Source organism: Eumetopias jubatus, unplaced genomic scaffold (genome assembly GCF_037043125.1).
Source record: "Eumetopias jubatus isolate StellerSeaLion01/CBP00866 unplaced genomic scaffold, mEumJub1_p1.0 scaffold_15, whole genome shotgun sequence".
NCBI lineage: Eukaryota > Metazoa > Chordata > Mammalia > Carnivora > Otariidae > Eumetopias > Eumetopias jubatus.
In genome coordinates, this window is record NW_028274821.1 from 92,355,363 (window position 1) to 92,376,742 (window position 21,380).

Consider the following 21,380-nt stretch of genomic DNA (forward strand, 5'->3'; position numbering starts at 1 on the left):
GGCGGCCTCCTCCGTGGGGACCCTGAGCCTCAGCCTGCAGCCAGGCCGGCCCCCAACCCCCACCCACTGATGGACTCCACAAGCTGAGGGCCGGTCTTTGCCCCCACGAGCTGGCAGCCTGCGGGCGGGGAGCCTCGACTCTCGGCAGTTTCGACGTGAGCACCAAGGAGCATTAGGGCAAACTCCTTGGTTACTTTTCCCATTCTTCAGTGCAAAACGACTCCTTTTTATGGCCGCTATCAATAAGCCTTCCGGCTCCCTGTTGCCGCAGTGGCCACATATATAATATTTAAACCACATTGGTGGATGACAGAGACGTACGGATATTTTTAATCCCAACAGGCTATTACGGTTCATATCATGTCTGTCAAATAAATATTATGAATCATTTCCCGTTATCTTTATGGGGGCAAGTTAACTCCATCAGTGAGATTGGGCACGGTGGCTCTTCCCTGAATATTTATCCACCTCTTATGTATATGTATGTGTATAGAGGGAGATTCATGGAGCAATCGTCGATAATAAATACCCCTGATAAAACACACTGCCTTCTTGCTGGATGGGCAGCGTCTGGAGAGGGCACAGAGGGGAGGAGCTGGCGAGGTCGGGGCTGACGCGGGGCTGGGCTTCTGGGCACAGGCCCCTCCTCGGCTCCCATGATCGATTTCGCTGTGCACAGGTTCTCCTCGTGTACCACGAAGGGTCCGTGGCTTGTGGCTCTCCTCTTCCACTTTATCGGAGACCACAGATCAGAGAGGGCCACGTGAGGGCTGGTGGCTGAGAGCTAGGCGGTGGCCTCCCCTCCCGGTCCCCACCCCAGCAGCCAGTCTTCCCGTTTTGCTGCCTGGCCCTTCGCTCTGGAGTCTGGTCTTGCCTGGCCCTCCCCCTGCCCAGCGGACCCCACACTGTGAGGAGCAGGGCCTGGAGGAGTTTGCTCAAGGCGGGGTCCAAGGCCGGTGGCTGTCCTGAGGCTTCCCCTGTGAGTCTGGGGCCCCAGAGCCAGTCACTGCTCCTCTCAGCCTCAGTTTCTCCATCTGCGAAATGGGGAAATGGGAGTCTCTGTCTGCTGGGCCGGGTGGTCGGAGGGGACAGTGCCTGGCAGTGTGTGCAGACCTGGCCCCAAGAGGCAACTAGGAAGCATCCGTGTCCTCTCCTGACTCGGAACTCTTGGACGCACAGGCCCTCTCCAGCCTCCTGGCTGCCCCCCCCCCCGCCCCCAGGCAGCTGGGGCTCCTTCCGGGAGCATCTCTGGAGGGCCCTAAAGGGGACCCACCTGTGCTCCGAAATCCTGGTCCTTCTCCACCAGTCGGCCCCTATCCCCTTAGGTCTTAGGCTCACTTGAATGGCTTTGCCCAACTGCCCTGAGCTTCCTGGAGGTCTGGAACTGGGCTCCCACCGTGATGGAAGTAAGCGGCCGCCGTCAGAGCACCTGATTCACGCAGTACCCGACTTTTCTGTTGCCTGCGCGTCTGGGTGCTCAGGGCCAGCTGACCCTTGGGGCCCCGAGCTACTGACAGGTGCGGGCCGCAGGCATTTCACAGAGGGCCAGAGCCAGCCTCAGAAGGCACCCTCCCTTCCCCCCTCCCCTCCCTTCCTCTCTCCCCTCCCTGTCCCTCCCCTCTCTCCTCTCCTCTGCCACGCCCCCTCCTCTCCCCTCCCCTCCGTCCCCCCTGCTGTCCCCTCCACTCTCCCCTGTCCTTCCATCCTTGCTCCTTCCGTCCACTAAGCAGAACCCGCCGGAGGCCGGGTGTGGACAAGCAGCTTTCCTGTGTTCTCCAGGCTGATGGAGAGACAGAATGTGACCGGGGGTATCTCCATCAGGCCTCAGTGGGATTTTGGGCCAGCCATCGCCTTTCTGGGCTTCATCCTCACCTCCCAGCTTGGGTCATCCGTCACCACAGACTGAAAGTGTCACCACCAGAGGAGCCATAGAGTCGATGAGAGAGGGCCCTCTGGGCTGGGGGTTTGGGGACAGAGGCAGGCCACCCACCCATGAGGATAGGTGTGAGTGCCCAAGCCCGTGCTCTGCTTGCTGGGGGCCAAGGGCCCCGAGCCCCTGTGAGGTCCTGCGGGTCACCTACTCAGGATCACATGGACCCTCTTTAGGGGGAGGAACCAGAAGCAGCCGAGGTGCCCCTTGGTGTCCCAGGAACTGCTGGGAGCCATCCACCCAGACACCAGCCTCAGGGGCCCCTGCCCGGCAGACATGGGCCTTTAAAAATATTATTCACCGAGTGATTCCAGAGTGTTTACAAGACTGTGCCGAGACAGGCACATGAAATAGGCCAAAGTACCTAAAAAAGCATCCTTCAGGGATGGTTTAAAAGGAAAAAAAAAAGCGCCCCAAACAAAAAACAAAACCCTCTTAGATCTCGGGTTGTAAATAGATGAATATTACTATAAAAACATTTTTGGCTGCAGAAGCACATGGAAGGAGGGCTGGGGGCGGTTTTTTCCATGGTTAGCTGGGACCTGGCCACTCCAAACGGGGCAGCCACCGTCCCGGGCGGTGTCTTGTGGGAGCATTTCCACAAAGAGCCCCGGCTTCAGGGGAGAGTGAAAAATAGAAATAACAAGTAGTACGGGCATTTTCCATCAAGGAGCCGGGTTTGCTGAGGCCCCTGCTGGCCACGGGCGGTGGCTCCAGGGCGCCCTGCACCCCGCACCCCTGACCCGAAGGCAAGGCTGTGGGCACCTGTGGTCAGTCCAGCATCTGTGGGCCCTGAAGCTGGATCTTAAGCGGGTCTGTGGTCTCGGACCCCACATTCGCTCCGCTGTCCCCGTGACGGCAGAAGCCCTGGAGAGAGGCTGGGGGCTGGGTGACCCCTCCTTGGATCTCTCTTAGGAACAGAAGGCCCTTCACCCCCTTGCCTTCTTGCCTCTGTGCCTTCCCTGGGGGTGGGGAGCCCTTGTGGAAATTGGCCTGCGTATGGCTCCCTGTCTCCAGGCCCCGACGATTCTAGAGTTTTCCCTGGCAGGGGTGGGGCTGGGGAGGGGCTGGGCACCCCCGGTGCCAGGCTGCCCACTGTCAGAGGTGACTTCAGATGCGTGAGCCTAGCCTTCCAGGCCTCCAGGCCTCCAGGCCTCCAGGCCTCCAGGACCGGCTTTCCCACAAGCGCCCAGCGAGTTCCGACCTGCCCTCCAAGAGGGCTGCCTGTTGTTCCTTTCAGGAGCTGAGTACCTCCCACCTCCCGGCCGGTTCGGTTCTCACACCCGTCCTGCTGCCTGCACTGCCCTCACCCCTGCCTCCACCCAATGAGAACCTCCCTCCTTCAACCCAACTGGAGGACCAGCGGTGCTCGGAAGTGCCTGGGCCCCCCGGCTGCCCGTGGCCCGGTGTCTGTACCACTTCCCGTGTGCCCAAAGTCCTGCGCCTCCCACGAGAGGCCCCTGTAGGCATGTCCTATCTCTGGTGGGGGGGGGGGGGACTCCCGGAGGGCCTAAGTCATCATCTCGTAATAATAGTCGCAGCTGTAGAAGTAGTAGCTGGGCTCACCGAGCTCCTCCCACTCGGTGCCAGACTTTCCTCGTGTTATCTCATTCCACACGCACAGGGACTCAGGGAGGAGGGCGTGTCATCCCCACTTTGCAAATGAGGAAACTGAGGCCCGGAGGGAGGGGAGCGACCTGGCCTGGCTACATGGCTGGGGAGGGGCAGAGCTGGGATCTGGCCCATGCCTGTCCACCTGGGACCACACTCGCCGCCCCCCTCCGTAAGGGCTCCACAGATGTTTGTTGAGTGACTGAAAGATCCACAAGATCACTCACCTCTCTCTCTCCTGCCGCTCCCCACCCACTCACACCCTCATCCTCTGTCCTGAGACCCAGGGCCTTGGATTGTGGATAGGCTGTCCTTACAGGACATGGTAGGAAGGCAGCTTCAGCGATGGCCACCGGGGCCCGTGGGGCTTGTGCGGGCTTGTACTCTGGCACCCTTGGTGGCCAAGAAGATCCAATGACAGGCCCTGGGTTCAAATCCTAGCTCCCCCCTCACTGCTGTGTGATATGCTCCTGTATGTCACCTCTCAGCCTGTGTGTCCTCCCCAGTCAGGTGGCTTGTAGAGCCCACGGCCCCTGGGTTGTTGGGTGACTCTGTCAAGCAAAGGAGTGGGCACTGTGGTCCTGGGGGGGGCTCCTCTTCCCGGTCAGTTGTGCCCAATCAGGTTCTTGTATGAAGAGGGCATCTGGCCTCTTCTGCAGCTGGAGGGGCAAGGTGTGATGATGCGGCCAGTAGGTGAGGGTCCAGGAGGGGCACTGATGGCTACCACAGCCCCGGGCACGCCGGGGGAGATGGAGGCAGGTCCGAGAGCTGGGGCTGGCACTCGGCACGCTCCCCATACATACATGTCACTGCCCGTGTCTGCTCCTTGTCAGAGCTTTCCCTGGGTGCTTCCCTGCCCCAGCCCTGGCAGGAGGAAATCAGTTTTCGAAGCTGTGCCCCAGGGGGAATGAGGAAGGGGGTGATGACAGTGGATGAGGGCCACAGTTAAACAGGCTGGGCTGGAGGGAAGGAGGGGAGCTGCATGGGGTGGGGGGGGATGGTCGGCAGGGGGCCCAAGAGCCAGCAAAAGGGAGGCAGTCTGCGGCAGGGGAGGGGAGGGTGGATCAAGCAGAAGCCAGGGGGACAGTACAAGCCGGAGCCATGGCTTGTGGTCGCGCTGGCTGGGGGTGGCATGAGGGGTAGCTCTCCAACCAGGGCTTGTTCCTGCCACCCCACCCCCCACCCCCATGGTCCTGCCCCAAGTGGAAGGACAGCCTCCCCCAGGACAGGTCACAGTGGCCCTCCTGAGATCTAGCTCCTGGCTATCAAGTGGGAGGTGGGTCCTGCTACTCCCCATTTCTCAGAGGAGAAAGTGAAGCCCACATGGGGGGCAAGGCTTACCCAGGGTCACACGGGTGGCAGCCAGGCAGTAGGACTTGTCAAGGGCCTTCGTCTCTGGGCATTAAGACCATCCACATTCAGTCTTCACCTCCCTCTACATCAGCGCCCCCCTGGCCCCAGGACCACCATGTGCAGCCAGTGTGACGTTGCTAAGCCCCTCCACCACCTGGCGCCTGGGTCTCTGCGCAAAGGATGGGTGCAGCAGAGCACCAGGGTCGTGGGGGCTGGTGGGGAGGGGGCGCCCCTGGGCTACATCTGCTCAGCGAGGCTCACCCCACGCAGGTAACTCGTGAATCCCAACTCCTGCAGCCAAGCGGTCCCGGGGCCAGCTGCTTCCCTTTGTTTTTAAACAAACAAATCAGGAATTTAAAAGTCAGGGCAGAGAAGTAGCCACCGGCCCCCAAAGTCAGCACCCAACTCACGGCAGCTCCTTCCCAGCCCGGTGCTGCTAAAGAAGAGGTCCCCGAAGTCGGGCCAGCGTGCTGGGAGCTCGAGCCCCACCCCCCCACCTCGCCCCTCCGGGCTGGCCGTGGGGCAGGGCAGAGGGTGCTCGGGGACCGTAGCTTCCCCTGGGCGTGAAAGTGGGGGGCGGCCCGGGGACGTGTCCAGAAACTAGGGGGCTCGCTGGCGGAGGCTTAGCCCGTGCCCCCGCGCGGGCCCAGGCCACCGCGGGCCTCAGTTTCCCCACGTGGCGGCGGGCGGGGGAGGCGCGCGGCGCGGCCGGCCGCTTTGTGTGGCCGCTCAGACAATGGCCCGGCCTCGTAGGACTCCGCCGCCCGCCCGCCTCCCCCTCCGCGCGGAGGGCTGGGGAGAGCGGGGAGGGAACCCCGCGCCCGCCCCTCCCCCGCCGCCCCCGCGCGGCTCCCGGGAAGCCCGGCCGAGGCCAACTCGCAAGTTTGCGCGGCGCCTGCTCCGCGCTCGCGGTCCGGCGCGCGCGCGCTCTCTCGCGGGGGCGGGGGGGCGCGGGGTCCGCGGGGGGCGCGCGCCGGGCGGGGCGGCCGGGCCGAGCGGGGCGGCGGCGGCGGCGCTGCGCCGAGTCCGCGCCCGTCGCGGGCCCCCCGCCGCCCCCCCGCCGGCGCCGCCGCGGTCGGAGCGCAGCGGGCGCGGGCGCGCGCGGCGGGGGCGCGGGCGCGGGCGCGCGGCGGCGGCGCGCAGCGCAAGTAGTTTACATTGTTGGGCGACTTTTGCAACAACTCGCCGCGCCGCGGCCTCCGCGCGCCGCCGCCGCCCCGCCGCCGCCGGCTCCCGCCGCCCGGGCCCGGCCGGCCGCGCCGGGGGCCGCCGCGCTCGCCCCGCCGTCCCGCCGCCGGCCGCGGTCGCCGCCGACATGGACACCAAACATTTCCTGCCGCTCGGTGAGTGCTCGCGGGCCGGGCCGGTGGGGCGGCGGGGCGCGTTCCCGGCGCGCGGGGCGCCCGGCCCGGCCCGCTCGGCCCCGTGCCCCCCGCGCGGCCCTCGCCGAGTTGGGGCGCCGGCCCGGGGCGGGCGGCCGGGCAACTTTTCCCGGGCCGGCCGGGGCGGGGGGCGCGGGCGCCGGGCCGCCCCTCGGTCGCGGGGCGGGAGCGGTCGGCGGGCCGGCGGCGGAGGCGGCGGGGCGGGGGTGGGGGCAGCGGTCGGCTGCGGACGGGGGTCCCGCCCCGGCTTCCCACCCCAGCCCCCCTCGGCTACGCCGGTCCGCCTGCGGCCCCGGGAGCAGAGCTCCCGCCGGGCTGCGCAGGGGCCGGGCTGGGGCGGGCGGAGCAACTTGTGCGCTCCCAGCCTGCGGCCGCCCTGGCACCAAGACGGCCTGTGCGCCGCCGCCCGGGCTGCCGAGGCCAGCAGGCCGCCGGCGCTGGAACGCGCGGGACCCCTCCTCCCCCAGAGCAGCCCGGGCGCGGGTGGGCAGGGTCACCCAGGGGCCGTAACACTGGGAACATCAGACCCGGGAAGGCCCCATCCCAGAAACGGGGCCCCTCACTCCGGCGCACCGGTGTGTTGTGCGGGGCGTTCTCGGTGTGTATGTGGGGGGGCTGGCCCTGCACTTGGGGGAAGGACACCCCAGAGGCGCGGAGGCTCAGTTTTCCCGTCCTCCTAGTGCCATCCCGCCCAGGAGCTTCCCTGCCCCAGACTGCCTCCGGACTCCAGGCCCCGACCCACGTAGGAGGAGGAAGGGGCTTGGCCAGGCGCCCCCAGCCGCTGCCCTCCGTAGGGTTTGGGAGCCAGTGAGAAGCAGGGGAGGGGGGCGGGGTGGGGAGACTTTATGAAGGAGCGCCGGGAAGGATATTAATTTGGTGGTGGGGCCGGCAGCCAGGCTGTCAGGCTGGGTGAAGGATCTGTGCTGAATGGAAATTAAAACAGCTGATTATGAATGAAACCCCTAGGTCAGTCTCCCCTCCTGCCTGCCCACCCCCCTGCAGCCTGGGGTGCAGTTTGGCGGCCAGGTTGGCGGTCAGAACCCAGCACAGCTGCAGGGACGTTTGCCGAGATTGGGAGGTGGAGGTGAGCCAGCATGGAGCTGCTTTCCGCCCCCACCCCCCCCCCCGCCCCGCCCCGCCAGGGGTCAGGGTGAGGATCTGAGCACCCCCAGACACGCCGCAGCCCACTCACAAACCAGGGTGCTGCAGGGAGACTGGGAACAAGGTTCCTTAGGTTTGTGTGATCTAGGAAGACCCCCTCTCTGATTTTGTAAGATGAAGACCTCCAAAGGTGCCAAGCTGAGTGCCCTCCTTGCAGGAGTCTGGTCCTCCCCAAAGCCTCCACGGGTGGGCACTCACGCCCATTTTGCAGATGAGAAAACTGGCTAGGAGAAGCCGAGGCCACAAAAGGATGAAGAGAGGTGGATTTTGGATTTGAGCCCCCAGTCCGTGGGTGCCAGTGTGTGTGGAAGAGAAAAGAAAGCTAAGTTGTTTCCCCCTTTCCCCCACTGAGGCTTTGCACACTCATGTGCACACAGGCACACAGAGCTAGGCTCTCCCAGAGGATGCCTTCTGGATCAAGATTGCTCCGCTCTCTTTGCTCCCCACCCCCAACATGGCAGGGCCCTGGCTGGGTACTGGGGGCAGGGGAGGTCTCTGTCTCTGAGGTCCTGGGAGGGTCCTGGGAGTTGGCACAGGAAGGGCCTGGGCTGCGGGTTGGCGGTGCTGGAGGCCCCATGGAAGGGAGAGGTCCTGCCTCCGAGCCAGTGCCCCAGGATCCCGGATGGGTCCCTCAGAGACTCAGAGGCTTTTCCTCCTCCAGGCTGGTGGCTTGAGTGGAGAGTCCTGGGCTCTGATGCCGTTTTATTTTTTTCGGAGCTTGTGACGAGCTCTGAAGTGCAGTGGAGTTGAAGGTCCGATTAAGCAGCTACTTGCCCAAGCTCTTTTGTAAACACAGCCTAATCCCTCATGGGGGTGAGTGTTGGAAGGCCCGCTCACTTGTCCAGGGCCCGGCTGGCAGCCCAGACCAGCCCTGGCGCTGCTGGGAAGGCCGTACCGCCCGCCTATTGCACTCGTGGGGCCTCGGGCAGAGAGAGGGTCTCCTCCCCCAGCACCCACTGCCTTAGGGCTTGGTGGGTCTGGGCACTTGCCCTCACCCACCTGAGAGTCTCCCGGCTGCTGCCCGCTGAACTCCCTGGTGAGGGGCAGGGACGAGCCCAAGATACTGATCTGGGGGCTGAGTAAGTGGCCCGAGGCAGCCCCTGCTTCCTGCCCCTGGTCCCCGGTGCTCTCCACACCCGTGGGGGAGGCCTGCATTGGAACCCCCCTGGGTGGTGGGGCTAGAAGGCCGGGCCTGCAAGGGAGGCCCAAAGGTCTCAGGCCCGGCCAGACCCCGCTGGGCTGGCAGTGGCTCACTTCCCTGGGGGGAAGGGGCGGCCAGTAGCAGAGTGATAGGCCCACTGGCCATCCTCTGGGGGGCTCTCAGGGACCTGAGTGAGCTTGGATCCCTGGTGAGGGGCTTCTGGTAACATCAGAGCCCCGAGGGACCCAAAATAGAGCGCATTCCGGGGCCTCCCGAAATAACAGGGTCACATGACTCTGGGGAGGCCGGGCTTGGAGTCTGGGCTTGGAGTCCGGCCTGCTGAGGCAGTTCTGTCTAGGCCTGGGCACTGCCGACTGTTGGGGCGTTTGTTTTGGTAAACTCCGGAGGGGGCTCTGTTTGTTGACAGGAGAAGTGTCAGGGCGAGAAAAACAGCCCTTACTGCGGCCTGACTGTGGCCGAGGCCTTGCAGCCTGTAGGCTTACCTGGCTCGAGCTGCCCTGCCTGGGCCCAGTGTGCAGCCGGACCCTCTGCCCAGACATGGGTGGAATGTGTTGGCCCAGGTAGGGCCGTGCCGGGAGGGCCGGCGGCTGGGAGTTAGGGTTAGGCAGAGTTGGGCCGGCAGCCCTGCTAACCCAGGGGCGGCTGCTGGAGAGTTCCCGGGGTGCTTGTCTGTCCTTCAGGGCCTGCGGGAACTGCGCCTCCTCCAGGAGGCCCTCTGCCCTCTTTCTCTGGCCCCCACTTCACCCCCTCTGTGTCCTCTCCTGGGAAAGGAGGAGGGGGTGGCTGTGGCATTGTGCAGGCCTAGGATGGGTGATCAGGGGTGGGTCCCCTGCACGGGCGGGGCTGTGTGTGCATGCCTGGGGCCCTGAGGTCAGGAGAGTGGCTCCGAGGTGATTCTAGGTGGCACAGACTTTGGCTCACAGAGCGTGGCGTGGAGAAAGCCTTAAATGCCTCGCGCCCATGGGAGCCACCTGCACAGTTCCATTTTCTCGGGTGGCGTGGGCTCTTTCCACCACTGGTGTGTTTCAGGGCTGTGGGCTCGAGTGGCGAGTGAGGCCCATCCTCTGGGAGAAGAGGCTCCTGGGCCAGCTCAGCTGCTCTCCACTGGACACGGAGCCGGGGCTGCAGAGCTGGCCTAGGCCGGGCTCTGTCATCGGGCTGAGGCTTTGTAAGCCAAGACCTGCCCCTCCGTCCCTTCACCACTGGCTTCAAGTTTGTCAAAGTTTGGCTTTTTTGTGTTTTGTAGTGGGCCTTGGTGGCCAGGGCTTTGGGGTGTCCATTCCCATGGGAACTGGCCATTGGCGGCTCTAGGGGTGGGGCAGGGGTCCAGGCCCTCGGGACTCTGGGTGTATGGACTCAGAGCCTGAGTGGCTGGTGCCGCTGGTGCCCATTTGGGGATCACCTTCGAGACCTTTGTCCTGATGCTCATTAAGCGGATTGATTTGAGGGATGCTGTGGAAGTGTGGGGGAGAGGGCTAGTCACTCCCGTCCGGCCCTCCCCTGCACTGCCCTGCCTGCAACATTTATGTTCTAGGAGACTCCGTTCCAGCCTCCTCCCTCCCCTCCCTCCCCTCCCAGTCACGCCCCTTTGTCACTTGCTCCCCCCTCCCCCGCCACCTGCTCCCTCTGGAACGACCCAGCCACCCCTGGGGTGGGGGGGTAGGGGGGTGAGCACGAGGAGCAGCACCTGCGCGGAGGGCTGTGTTCTGTTGCTGGGCTGGTGGTCCCACGCCGGGCGCCCAGTTCTCTCCTTGCTGCCTGTGTGTGTGGCCTGCCTGCCTGTCTCAGAGCCTCAGCTGTGCCTCTGTAGAATGGACGCGGGTGTTGGCTCCTGACCGGGTGCTGGGGAAGGCAGCCCGTTTTGTTCTGATGGCCCCTCTTCGAAGGTGAGGTCTGTGGCCGAGAGCTCCCTGTTCCTCTTGCCCGGGTCAGGGTGCGGCCCAGGTCTGAAGTGCGGGACTGACCCGGACCCCGAAGCGGAGAGGGTGGCCCAGGCTCTCAAGTGTGAGCCGCAGACGTGGAAGGGAGGGCGCCCCCAGCCTCTGTGAGTTGAGTGAGCACTGATGTGGCCCCTTGGCTGGGTGCCCCCACCCCTGCCTGGCCCGCACTGCAAGGCCTCTCCTTGAGGCCCAGGGCAGGCGGATGGGGCAGGGGACTCGCTTGCGCCCCCTTCCCCGCAGCCTGGTGCGAGGTGTTGGAGGCTCGCAGTTGTGCCCCCGCGCCTCACAGACAGGGGCATTGCGCTCTGGAGTTACAAAGCAGTTGTGGTGCTCGGCAGCTGAGTGAGCGCGAAATGGGGCAGAAAGCTGCTGAATGAACTTGGTGCGGCCGATGCAGGGGAAGAGTGGGTGCTTGCCTGCTCCCTCTCTCCCTCTCAGAGCTGGGCACACCGAGCTCTGGCCCCTGCCATCGGGCCCTGCCTGGGGCCCTCCCCGGAGGTGCTGGTTATGCATCCCTGTGTCTCCGTGTCTCTGTGCCCCCTGGGTGAGCAAGGTGGCCTCCTGGGGCCTGATTTCCTCGTCTTCGGAATCCAGACGGACCCTTGTGGCCCTGGCCCACCCCGTTTGTCTAAGCGTTTCCCAACTTGTTCCAGGCTCTGCTCTGTCCCTTTGGAGGATGCTGATGGCTCCAGTCTTTGGGCACCTGCTGCGGACTTCGGACTTGATTTTCACAAGACCTCATGGAGGCTTCACGGAGGCAGGCTCAGTGAGCCCTTCTGTGAGGCCTCTCACGGCCTTTGCTGAGCCTCTGGGTCTCAGAACTGTCCCCCAGGATGGGAGTGCTGTTTCCCCCAGGCCTCTTGACTCTCAGGTAGCATTGTCAGAGTCCACTTGCGTACCGGGGCCTGGATCTGTGCCCTGTCCTGGCTCCTTAGGAGCTCTGTTATGGATCTTGGGCCCGTGGGTGAATGAGTGTTCTGTTCTGTAGGACTCGGTGGAAGCTTGAAGCTTCATTATGTCCCTTCTGTCCGCTTTTACCCACTGAAGGCCCTCTGGGGAGTGGAGAGCCCTGTTCCTCATCCAGGGTTGTCTTTGGTGGGGGCGGGGGACTGCCGATGGGCTGGGAAGCCATGGGTTGGGTCAGTAGTCAGAGGCACAGCCTGGGGACCCCTGTGGCCTGGTGCGCACCTCCTCCCCCGCAGCAGGGCTGAGCTGTCTGGCAGCAAATTCCTGCGGTAACTAGGTGGCAGGTGGCTGGGCTAGAATGGCCACACCAGGTCCCCAGGGCAGGGCGGGGCCTTGTCTCTGTGATCATCATTCCACACACACACACACACACACACACACACACACACACACACACACACACACACACACACACACACACACACAGGGGCGCACGTGCACACACACAAACCCACATGTACACACGTGCACATATGCACACACTCACATGAGTGCAGGAGCAGGTGCACACGCCTAGCCTTCCTAGCCTATCCTAACAAAGCCTTGGTGAGCTCTTCCTTAGGAGGACCCAGGCCTGCTGGCTGGACTCCGTGCACGTGGCACCTAGGGTATAGCTGCTGGGTGTTGGCCTGGGCCTGCCATCCCACGGAGGTAGGTCTGAGGAGGGGAGGGCTGGCGAACCTTCCTGTTGGAGCTGGTTCTGTCGTAGGCTCTGAAGGAGAGGCAGGGTTGCCACAGGTGGTGGGGGAGGGGTCCTCCAGTGGCAGGGACCGCAGAGACAGAGGCCCAGGGGCCCAGAGACCCGGCCCCCAGGCCCGCGTGGCTGTAGCTGGGAGCGGTGGTGCGTGTGAAAGGAGACAGGATATGAGGCGGGGTACCATGTGTCCAGGTGAGAGCCTGGAGTGCAGGTCAGGGGTGTGGGGGCCCAGGGCCCTGGGGGGCTGTGGGTGGGATGGTGTCGTAGTGGGGATTAGGCCTCCAGCTCTGTGCAGTGGGTGGGCTGGAGGCAGGCAGGCGCTGGAGGGAGGGGGCGTCCCAGGTGGGCCTGGAACCCGACTTGGTAGGTGTCGCTCTGTGTGGGCTGCTGACCTTGCCCTGGCTGGGCCACTCCGTGCAGCGGCCTCTGGGGGGCTTGGGGTGGGGGGGGTCAGGCCAGGCCCCGGGGCCAGACCACTGGTCTCTACCGTCCCTGATCATGGGGCTGGGAGAGGAATTGTTTCCCGCCGCACCCCGGCTCTCCTCCTGTTCCCTTCTCCCTTCCTGGCCCCCGAGCCCTTGGCCTGTCCCTGGGGAGAGATGCTGTCCAGCTTGTGCGCCTGTCCCCACGTTAGCTGAGATATTCCAGGGCCTGGGGTGCTAGTGGGGCTCTGGGAAAGATGACGAAACAGTATCGAAGGGGCTCAAGCCCAGGTCTAGGAAGATGAGTCCTAGACCCAGGGTACCCGATCAAGTTGGGGGGACAGGCTGTCCGTAGAGGGCAGGGAGGCTGGGCGTCCTGGGGTCGGCAGGGACCCGAGGGCCATGTTGGGACTGGCCTTGGGGCTGGAACCCCAGGGCTTCGGTGTGAAGCATTAACTTGGGGTCCTCCCCGCCGAGACGTTCTCAACTGGCCCTACGCTCCAAGTTCCTGAGATAGGTGACTCCAAGCTCTGCTAGCTGAGGCTGGGGACAAAAAGGGGAACTCTTGGTCTGAGACCCTGCTTCTGGGGTGACCCAGAGCCTGGACTCCCTGCACCTCCGTGGACCCATCTGAGCAGTAGTTTCCCTCTGTGTTTCAGTTTCCCTGCTGTGCTTGGGGCCCAGGGCCGGTGGCGATGGGTCTCAGGAGAGGGAGCCTCCAGCGTGGAGAGGAGGGGAGGGAAGGAGAGTGTGAGTTGGGCCTGAGCCAGGCCGTGTGTAAATCCTCCGGCGCAGTGGATAAACCCTGTGGAGTTCAAAGCCGGCCCCGGGTGTGGCCTCCCGGCTGTAATGAGGTTACTGATTCAACAGGCTTCCTGGTGCTGCGGCCCAGAACCGAGGGAGGCTGGGAAGCCCCGGGGAGGGATCTAAGTATCCCATAATTGACCAATTTAGCTTAAGTGTCCACCGGCCCCGGGCAGAGGTCAGGCAGTGACAGCCCAGGTGGCCGGAGTCGCCGCGCTCACGGGCTCCCGACGGATGACCGCCTGGTCCAGAGCTCTCTGGAGGAGGCGCCCGGGGGGCCTGCGACCCCCTCTCTCCCCTCTCCACTGTCTGTGGCATTGGCTCTAAAGCCGTGTCCTTAGCTGCGTCCTTCTGGGGGCCTGCTTGTTTTCCGCAGCCAGAGCTGGTTTGTGTCTAGTGCACGGTTCGGGGCGGTGGGCGCAGCTCGGACTCGGTGCCAGGCTGCCGGGGCTCAAGCCGCGCTGCCAGATCCGCTGGCCCTCCGCCTTGCTGTGTCCTCGTGCCTCCCACAGGGTAATTGTGCTGCCCTGTGGGGACCCGTGCGGATTTGGCACATGTCGGGGGGGGGCTGTGAGCCATCCTGGTGGAGCAGGTGCTGGCCCGTGTGCGCTCCTCATGTGCTGGCCGCCCACCTGCCTTCCCTTGGTTCCGGGGTTTCCTGGGGGTGGGGCGCATTTCAAGGGCATGCGGTCATGCAGCGCCCAGCATAGGGGTCCCCGCCATGCTTGGCTGATTCAGGACTGGGACGGAGAAGACCCCACGACTGGCTGTCCGTGGCAGCTGGGTACCCACCCTGTGGAGGATGCACCCAGTGCCCCGGCAAGGGGCTGGAGGGGTGGCCCAGTCCCCGCTCTGCAGTGAACCCAGGCCTTGTGTCCAGAGGACCCACTTGGCTCGTTGTTTACCCCTCAGAGGCGGGGCGGGCATTGGGTGGCACTGGTCAGTGACCTCAAGGTGACTGTGTTGGCCACAGTGGTAGCCATGTACTGAGCTGTCCCCAGGTTGAGCTCGCTGTGTGCACAGGCCCACGAGCGGGGCTGTTTTGGCCACAGTTTTGGGATGAAGGCTTCCGGCTCGGGGAGGTTGAAGGACATGCACAAGGTGCTCTGACTGGTGAAGGCCCAGAAGGCGAGCTCTGGGTTCCAAGCCAAGGTGGGGTCCAAGCCAAGGTGGGGGTCCTTCCTGGAGACAGTTGGTGTATACCATGCACCCCCCTGGGGCTTGGCTTTGTGCAGAGCGGCTTTGGGCTGCTCTCAGCAGAGGCTGTTGTTGCTGCTCTTGGGAGAGGCTTGGACAGTTGAGCTCTGGGTGGGGGGCGTCTCTGGGGCCCCCTTGTCTTGCCCCGCTTGGGTGTGGGGCAGAAGAGCCGCTTCCATGTGGACGTGCAGCCCGGGGAGGGGGAGGTGGGCGGCCTAGGTGTGCTCTCTGACCAGCTCGCTGCGTGCCTGGGCAGGCACCTGCTTTCCTGGGCTTGGTTTCCCTGAGGTTCTCTGGCTGCCAGAGGTCTCTGCCCTTCCCTCCTGGTACCTTGGCCCGGTTCCCGTAAGCTGGTGGCTGTCTGATTGGGGTGTAACAGCTGGGGACCAGCTTCTCAGGAAATGACTCTGTGCCCTCTCTGGGTTGAAGGGGACAGACCCTGGGCTGGGGGTGAGGTGCCTATGTGCTAGGAAGCCACGGGCTCTGAGCTGGCTGGGCCGGGGCATGGGGTCAACTCTGGCTGGGCCTAGCTCTGGGTCTGAACTGGGAGTGTTAGGGTAAAACATTTTGGGGCAAGTCCCTTGTAATGGGGAAATCGTGAACCTTATGAATGGGGGCCGGGCATTGTAGGCAGCAGTGGGGGCCTTGACCACCCAAGGTCAAGCCAGCTTCCTCTCTCCTTGGGCTCTGACCTCCCCTGCCTGGAGCTCTCCATGGTTTTCCATTGCCCCTAGTGTGGAGGCCAGGCCTCTGCTCTGTGCCACGTGGCCCTGGAGCCTCTCCTGCCTCATCAAACACCACTTGTTGTTCTTCCTTGCCTTCCAGTGTTCACAGCTTGCTGCTGAGTGGCTGCCCTGAGTGAGGAGTGAGGGCCGGCTCTGGGTTGTCAGACTCACCTGTCTGGCCTTCAGTTTCCTCCCCTGTAAACTGCCTGGGGAGGCTTCACAGGAGAGGTGTTGTTGCAGTTGGGTTTTGAGGCATGAATAGGAGTTTGTTGGGTGGGCTATGGAAAGGGAATCAAGGTAGAGGGAATGGGTGGACCCTCCCCAGGGATTTCTGGCCCCAGCCAAGGATATGGAGGGGAATGCCCATGTGGAAATCGGTAGGGGTCCTCCCTGGAGGATTGTAGAAGAATCTAACTGCATGGCCAGGCTACTGTGGCTTGCCCCTTGCTGGCTCAGTTAATAGGTCTGTGCTGGTGAGGAAGCATGTGAGCCTTGGCGGGTGGTGGTGGTGGTGATGTGTGTAGTCAGCTGGTCTGGGAATAATTAACCCTGTGAGGAGTTAAGGGTAGCAGTGGGCCTGGCTCTGACCTGGCAGACCCTATTCTGGCTGTTGGCAGCCCCTCTGTGCTGGTGATCTGCTGGCCTGATGTCCCTTCTACTTCCCAGGCCCTGACATGTGCTGGTCTGGAGTATGACCCATACTGGCCCACCACCTGTTAGACTTGCTTAGAACTTGGGTTCCTGGGGTGAGTGGCCATTGCTGGGTCCCTCTCTGGGGGGAGCAGCCAGGGGACCTTTCTTTACCCTGCCTCTCTGTCCCCATATCCTCCATCCATCCCTGCGGTGCCCCCTGCTGTGGCCCCTGCCCCTTTCCTGGTGGCAGCTAGGTGTCATTTGCCCAGGGGCCTCCTGTGTGAGCCCTGGGCTGTCCCCTCCCTGCACTGAGGAAACTGATGAGGCCAGAGTCCACAGGAGGTGGTGGAACCGTCCCCACCCCACCTCTGCTGCTGGACTTTCTGCCCAGGACCAAGGTCGGGAGGAGGGCTGGGAGGTGGGGACCGTAGGCATTGGGTGCTAGGCCGTGAGCCCTGGGGCAAGGCAGTGCTGGCTTTGGCCTTCCTGGGCCCACATGGAGGGCAGCTGGGGCCTCCCTCTTCCTTTTTCTGTCTCCGGGGGTATAAGGTCAGAGCTCCAGCCCTCCTGGCTGGCTGGGCCCACCTGGCCCCGAGGCTGGGACCCCAGGCAGCCTTCCCCTCCAGACTACGGGCGCGGGGGAGCGGTGGCCCGCTTGGGGCCCCCTGACTGTCCCGTTGCGGCTCTGCCATGGGAACTCTGTGCCTTGGAGCACGTTACTTCCTCCCTCTTTATCTCGGTTTCCGCGTCGGTGAAGTGGAAGGAAGGAGGTTGGAGGAGTTGGAGGTGGGAAGTGCGGCCGTGAGGCTGCTCCCAGCCAGGACCCTTGGCAGGCGTGGCTGCCAGGGCGTGGCTCTGTCCCCCTCGGGTCCCTGAGGCCGCAGGCCACCCCTCCTCCGCCGTGCGGTGGCTCCTAGGTCTTGTTTGCGGCTGAAGCCACGGTGTCAAGTGCTGCCCCGGCCTTGCGAAATGTTTGTTGATTGAATTAGTGCGCCCTGCAGATGCCTCCCCGGCCCTCTGCACTTAAAGAGGGGCCGTGGGGGGGAGACTACCCCTTGCCAAGTTGGCTTTTAAAAAATTATTACCCCTGTGCAGAATCACCCTCCCGACCTCCGAGGGAGGGGAGTCCTTTGGTGTGCAGCCCGGTGCTTATTCCTGGGAGTGGAGCAGGGAGAGTCCGGGACGATGGGCCAGGATCCTGCCTTGGAGGGCCCCCCGGTGCCCTCGAGGGAGCCTGCGGCGCCGTGCATTCCTGCCCACGGGGCGAGCCCCCTGCCCACCCCCACTCTGCTTGTCTTAGCTGCAGCTGTGCCCTGCTGCTGGAGAGATCCTGGCTTGCCCTTGGACTCAGATGCCCAGATGCATATGGGGAAGGACGCTCAGCCCCAAAGGACCACCCGTGTCAGGGCCTGGTTCCTTCCTCTGCCGCTAAGCACATCTTGTTGAAACTGGGTCGGCAGGGGGTGGCAGGGATCAAGGCCTGGCCAAGAGGTCCAGAGCAAACATCTTGCCTGCCTGTGTGTTGTTCACCCATCCGACTGTCTGACTGGCACCTGGCTCTGCTGGGGTGGCAGAGTCGAGTGAGGCCCACCCCCCAAGGGGGCGAGAGGGTTGTGGGGTCAGAGAACAGACATGGACTCAGTGCTGTCCATTGACAGTGGGTTACCTTGGGCCAGATTTTTAAAACCTTTCTGGGCCTCGGGTTTCTTACGTACAAAGTGGCACCGATGGCATTTCAGGGCAGGTCACACGTGGTGAGTGTGGAGCTGAGGTTGGCTGGTCTGATGTCATCCCTGCTCTCTCTCTGGGGAAGGAGACAGTGTGCGTGTGGTGGTAAGAAGGCGTACTGAAGGCAGGCAGGGCATAGGAGTGTTATCAGCTTGCCCTGGTGTTTTGGTGGGTTGGGCCCTCTGAATTGGGTCCTGAGGGATGCATAGGAGTTTGTCTGGGAGGAGTCAGTGTCTGTATGTTCAGACCTGTGTTGTAAGCTTTGTTTTGTCAGGGGCCACCCCAGAGCAGAGCTCCTCGAATCTGCCTGTGTGGCTAGAGCCGAGCCACTGAGGGGAGAGCTAGAGTTAGGGGGCCTGGAGGAGGCCCTGTGTCTTCTGCCTCCAGGAGCTTGGAGCTGTTGTTGCTGCTGTGTCAGAAGCGGGGCCGGAGGGCAGGGTGGGGGGGTGGTAGCCAGGTGGACGTGGCTTGTGGCCTCAGTGCCTGGAAGAATGATGTGCCTTTTACCCAATGCAGAGCGCTGTAGAGGGGCAGGTCTGGGGGTGATCGGGACTTTGGTGTGGGATGCATTCTGACACCCCCCCGGAGAGGTCTGGCGGTGGTGCGGGGCTGGAGTGCAGGGGAGAGGTCAGGGCTGGGATGTGCGGTAGCGGGTGGTGGGGGAGGCGGGAAAGCCTGGCAGCGGGAGGAGGTCACCCCTCCGGCCCCACAGAGAGCAGAGGTGGAAGCAGGTCAGGGCCCCCGCCCCGTCAGTGGGATCCTTCCAGGCTGTGCAGATGGGGTGCTGTTGGGGCCAGGCTTTGGAGGCAGGACCCCCCCCCTTTCGTTTCTTGGCGCTGCTCTTTGTGGTGGGGAACTGCCAGCCTGGGGCTCCCTGGTGGGGGGATCGGTGCCTGTCGGCCTGCTGCGGCTGTGGCCGCAGAGCTGCAGCGGATGGCGCCCCTGCCTCACTGAGGAGGAGGGGGACCCCGTCCCTGCCGTGGGGCGCGGGGGAGCGCTGGGACGTCCCTCGGCTCTGGCCTGGCTCCCGTGGCTGCTCCCCCCTGTGCCCTCGGCCCCCAGCTCTTGGATGGTCTGTGGGAAGATGTGTTTGGCAGCTGTTGGAAGAGGTTCCTTCCACCCCCGGCCCCCTGCTGCGGTTGGGGGACACAGCCGGGGTGTGGCCTGTCCTGGATCGTCAGGCTGGAGACCGGCTCCCCCGACCCCCTGCGCCTGGTACACTCCTCACTGGGCACCTGTCTGGTGCATGCCGGGGGGGCCGACCCCAGGCACCTGAGACACGGGAGGCCTGTGCTGGGCTCCTGCCACCTGTGCCCAGGCAGCCGGGTGGTGCCGAGCACATGCCTTGGCCGAATGGGCTGGTCTGGGTCCCAGCTCAGTGTCCACACCTGCAAACAGGGCTCATAATAGCTCTGGGGTGCCTGTGGATCACGGGACATGGGGAATGGCCTGGGATGTGTAGGGCCTCTCCGGGCCTCCCTCCTCGGCCTAGAAGGGTGGGCAAGTGTGCAGGCATGGCCCTAGGCCCGGAACGCCCCCCCCCCCCCCGCCCCCCATCGGCACTCGATGCCTGCCGACTTCTTTCTGGCTGCGGTGGGATGCAATTCAGAAAGAGAGCATGCTGCGGCATTCAGAGGGCCGCTTGGCGTCAGGGCATGATCCGAGTCCTCCCAGCCGCGGACCTGTGGGCAGCTCTGCTTCCAGGTTAATTGGCCCCCCTACCCAGGGACTAGGGATGCCTAGTTCCTCTGGCCAGGCCCAGGGTCACTGGGCAAGGTCACGTCTCCCGGTGCCTTTGCTGGCTGCAGGTCTTGGGAGAGGCATGCTCCCCGCGTGCGTCTGCCCGCGGCAGCAAGCCCAGCCTCCCGGCCTGCAGCCCAGTCCTGAGCCTTATCTGCCTGTGGGCACTGTGTCTCCTCAACTGGGCAGCGATGGGAGAGGGGAGGGGCCTGGATGTGGCTGAGAAGCTACGGAGCTTGTTGTCAGAGGGGCAGCCAGTGCCCCTCACCCCCTCGGCCACCACTCCAGTCCGGCTCTGAGGCCAGGCCCCGTGCTCTGTCCAGCCCGGTGGGGAAGGGTGGGGGCAGGCAGATCGTGGCCTTGGGGTAGTGATCAGGCCTCGTGGGGGTGTCTCAGGGACCCCTGGCGAGGAGATGGCCTGCCCCGGGCCCCCCCCGCCGACCTTCCACTTCTTGGTGTCCCCTTCTCCCGCCCCCCAGTTTCACAGAACCAGGGGACTGTGGTCACCACTGTCATCCCCCTGGCTGCCTGGACTCATGCTTGGTGTGTGGTGGCCCCCACCGGCTGGAACCTGGGACTGCACACTGTGGTCCGGGGTGGCGGCCTCTGTGCCTGTGGCAGGTGGGCTGCGGGGTCTCTGATGTCAAGCCTGGCCCCAGGACCTGGAGGTCAAGGGGCCTAGGGTCTACTCTCGTCCTCAGCTCCCAGCCGGGGGCACCCCCACCACATGCTTTCTGGCAGGTTCTGAGGGTCTGTTGGCTAGAGGGTGCTGGAGGATGCTGGGCCTATGGTCCACTGCTCTGTGCTCTCCCCGACTCCTGCCCCCCCCCACCCCGGAGTCTCCTCAGGGACTCGGAGCCAGACGCACACGGGCAGAGGGACCTGGCGGCCTCACTCCTGTCTGGGACCAGAGCGCACTGTATGAGTATGTGTGTGGGTCTGTGTGTGAGCCTGTGGGAGTGTGTGGACCTGGGTGTGTGTGTGCACAAGTGTGTGTTCTGTGTGCCCTCGGTCCCCCACTCTTGCTGGCCAGCATAGTCGTGTCCAGGTTGCAGATGGTCCTGCCCCCTCATGGGCTGGCTTTCTCAGTGAGGGCCGAGCGCATGGTGCAGACTGGGGGGGTGGGGTGGCGTGCAGACGGGTGTGTGCGCGCGGGGGGGCCGTGCAGACTGGGGGGGCCGCGCAGATGGGTGTGTGCGCGGGGGGGCCGTGCAGACGGGTGTGCGCACGGGGGGGCCGTGCAGACTGGGGGGGCCGCGCAGACGGGTGTGTGCGCGGGGGGGCTGTGCAGACTGGGGGGGCCGTGCAGTCGGGTGTGTGCGCGGGGGGGCCGTGCAGACTGGGGGGGCCGTGCAGTCGGGTGTGTGCGCGCGGGGGGGCCGTGCAGACGGGTGTGTGCGCGCGGGGGGGCCGTGCAGACGGGTGTGCACGCGGGGGGGCCGTGCAGACTGGGGGGGCCATGCAGACGGGTGTGTGCGCGGGGGGGCCGTGCAGACTGGGGGGGCCGTGCAGTCGGGTGTGCGCGCGGGGGGCCGTGCAGACTGGGGGGGCCGTGCAGTCGGGTGTGCATGCGGGGTGGCCGTGCAGACTGGGGGGGCCGTGCAGACGGGTGTGTGCGCAGGGGGGCCGTGCAGACTGGGGGGGGCCGTGCAGTCGGGTGTGCACGCGGGGGGGCCGTGCAGACGGGTGTGTGCGCAGGGGGGCCGTGCAGACTGGGGGGGCCGTGCAGACGGGTGTGTGCGCGGGGGGGCTGTGCAGACTGGGGGGGCCGTGCAGATGGGTGTGTGCGCGGGGGGGCCGTGCAGACTGGGGGGGGCTGTGCAGTCGGGTGTGCACGCAGGGGGGCCGTGCAGACTGGGGGGGCCGTGCAGACGGGTGTGTGCGCAGGGGGGCCGTGCAGACTGGGGGGGCCGTGCAGTCGGGTGTGTG

The 21,380-nt window shown here is 64.6% G+C and overlaps 1 protein-coding gene across 1 annotated transcript in view; it reads left to right on the forward strand.

Moving 5' to 3' along the window:
* The first annotated feature begins 6,134 nt into the window (after window positions 1–6,134).
* RXRA (retinoid X receptor alpha) overlaps window positions 6,135–21,380 on the forward strand; it is a 98,451-nt gene continuing 83,205 nt past the window's right edge. The window contains exon 1 of the mRNA XM_088018987.1: window positions 6,135–6,237. Coding sequence (XP_087875113.1) covers window positions 6,210–6,237 — 28 coding nt within the window. The 5' untranslated portion in view covers window positions 6,135–6,209. The remainder of the gene's footprint in view (window positions 6,238–21,380) is intronic.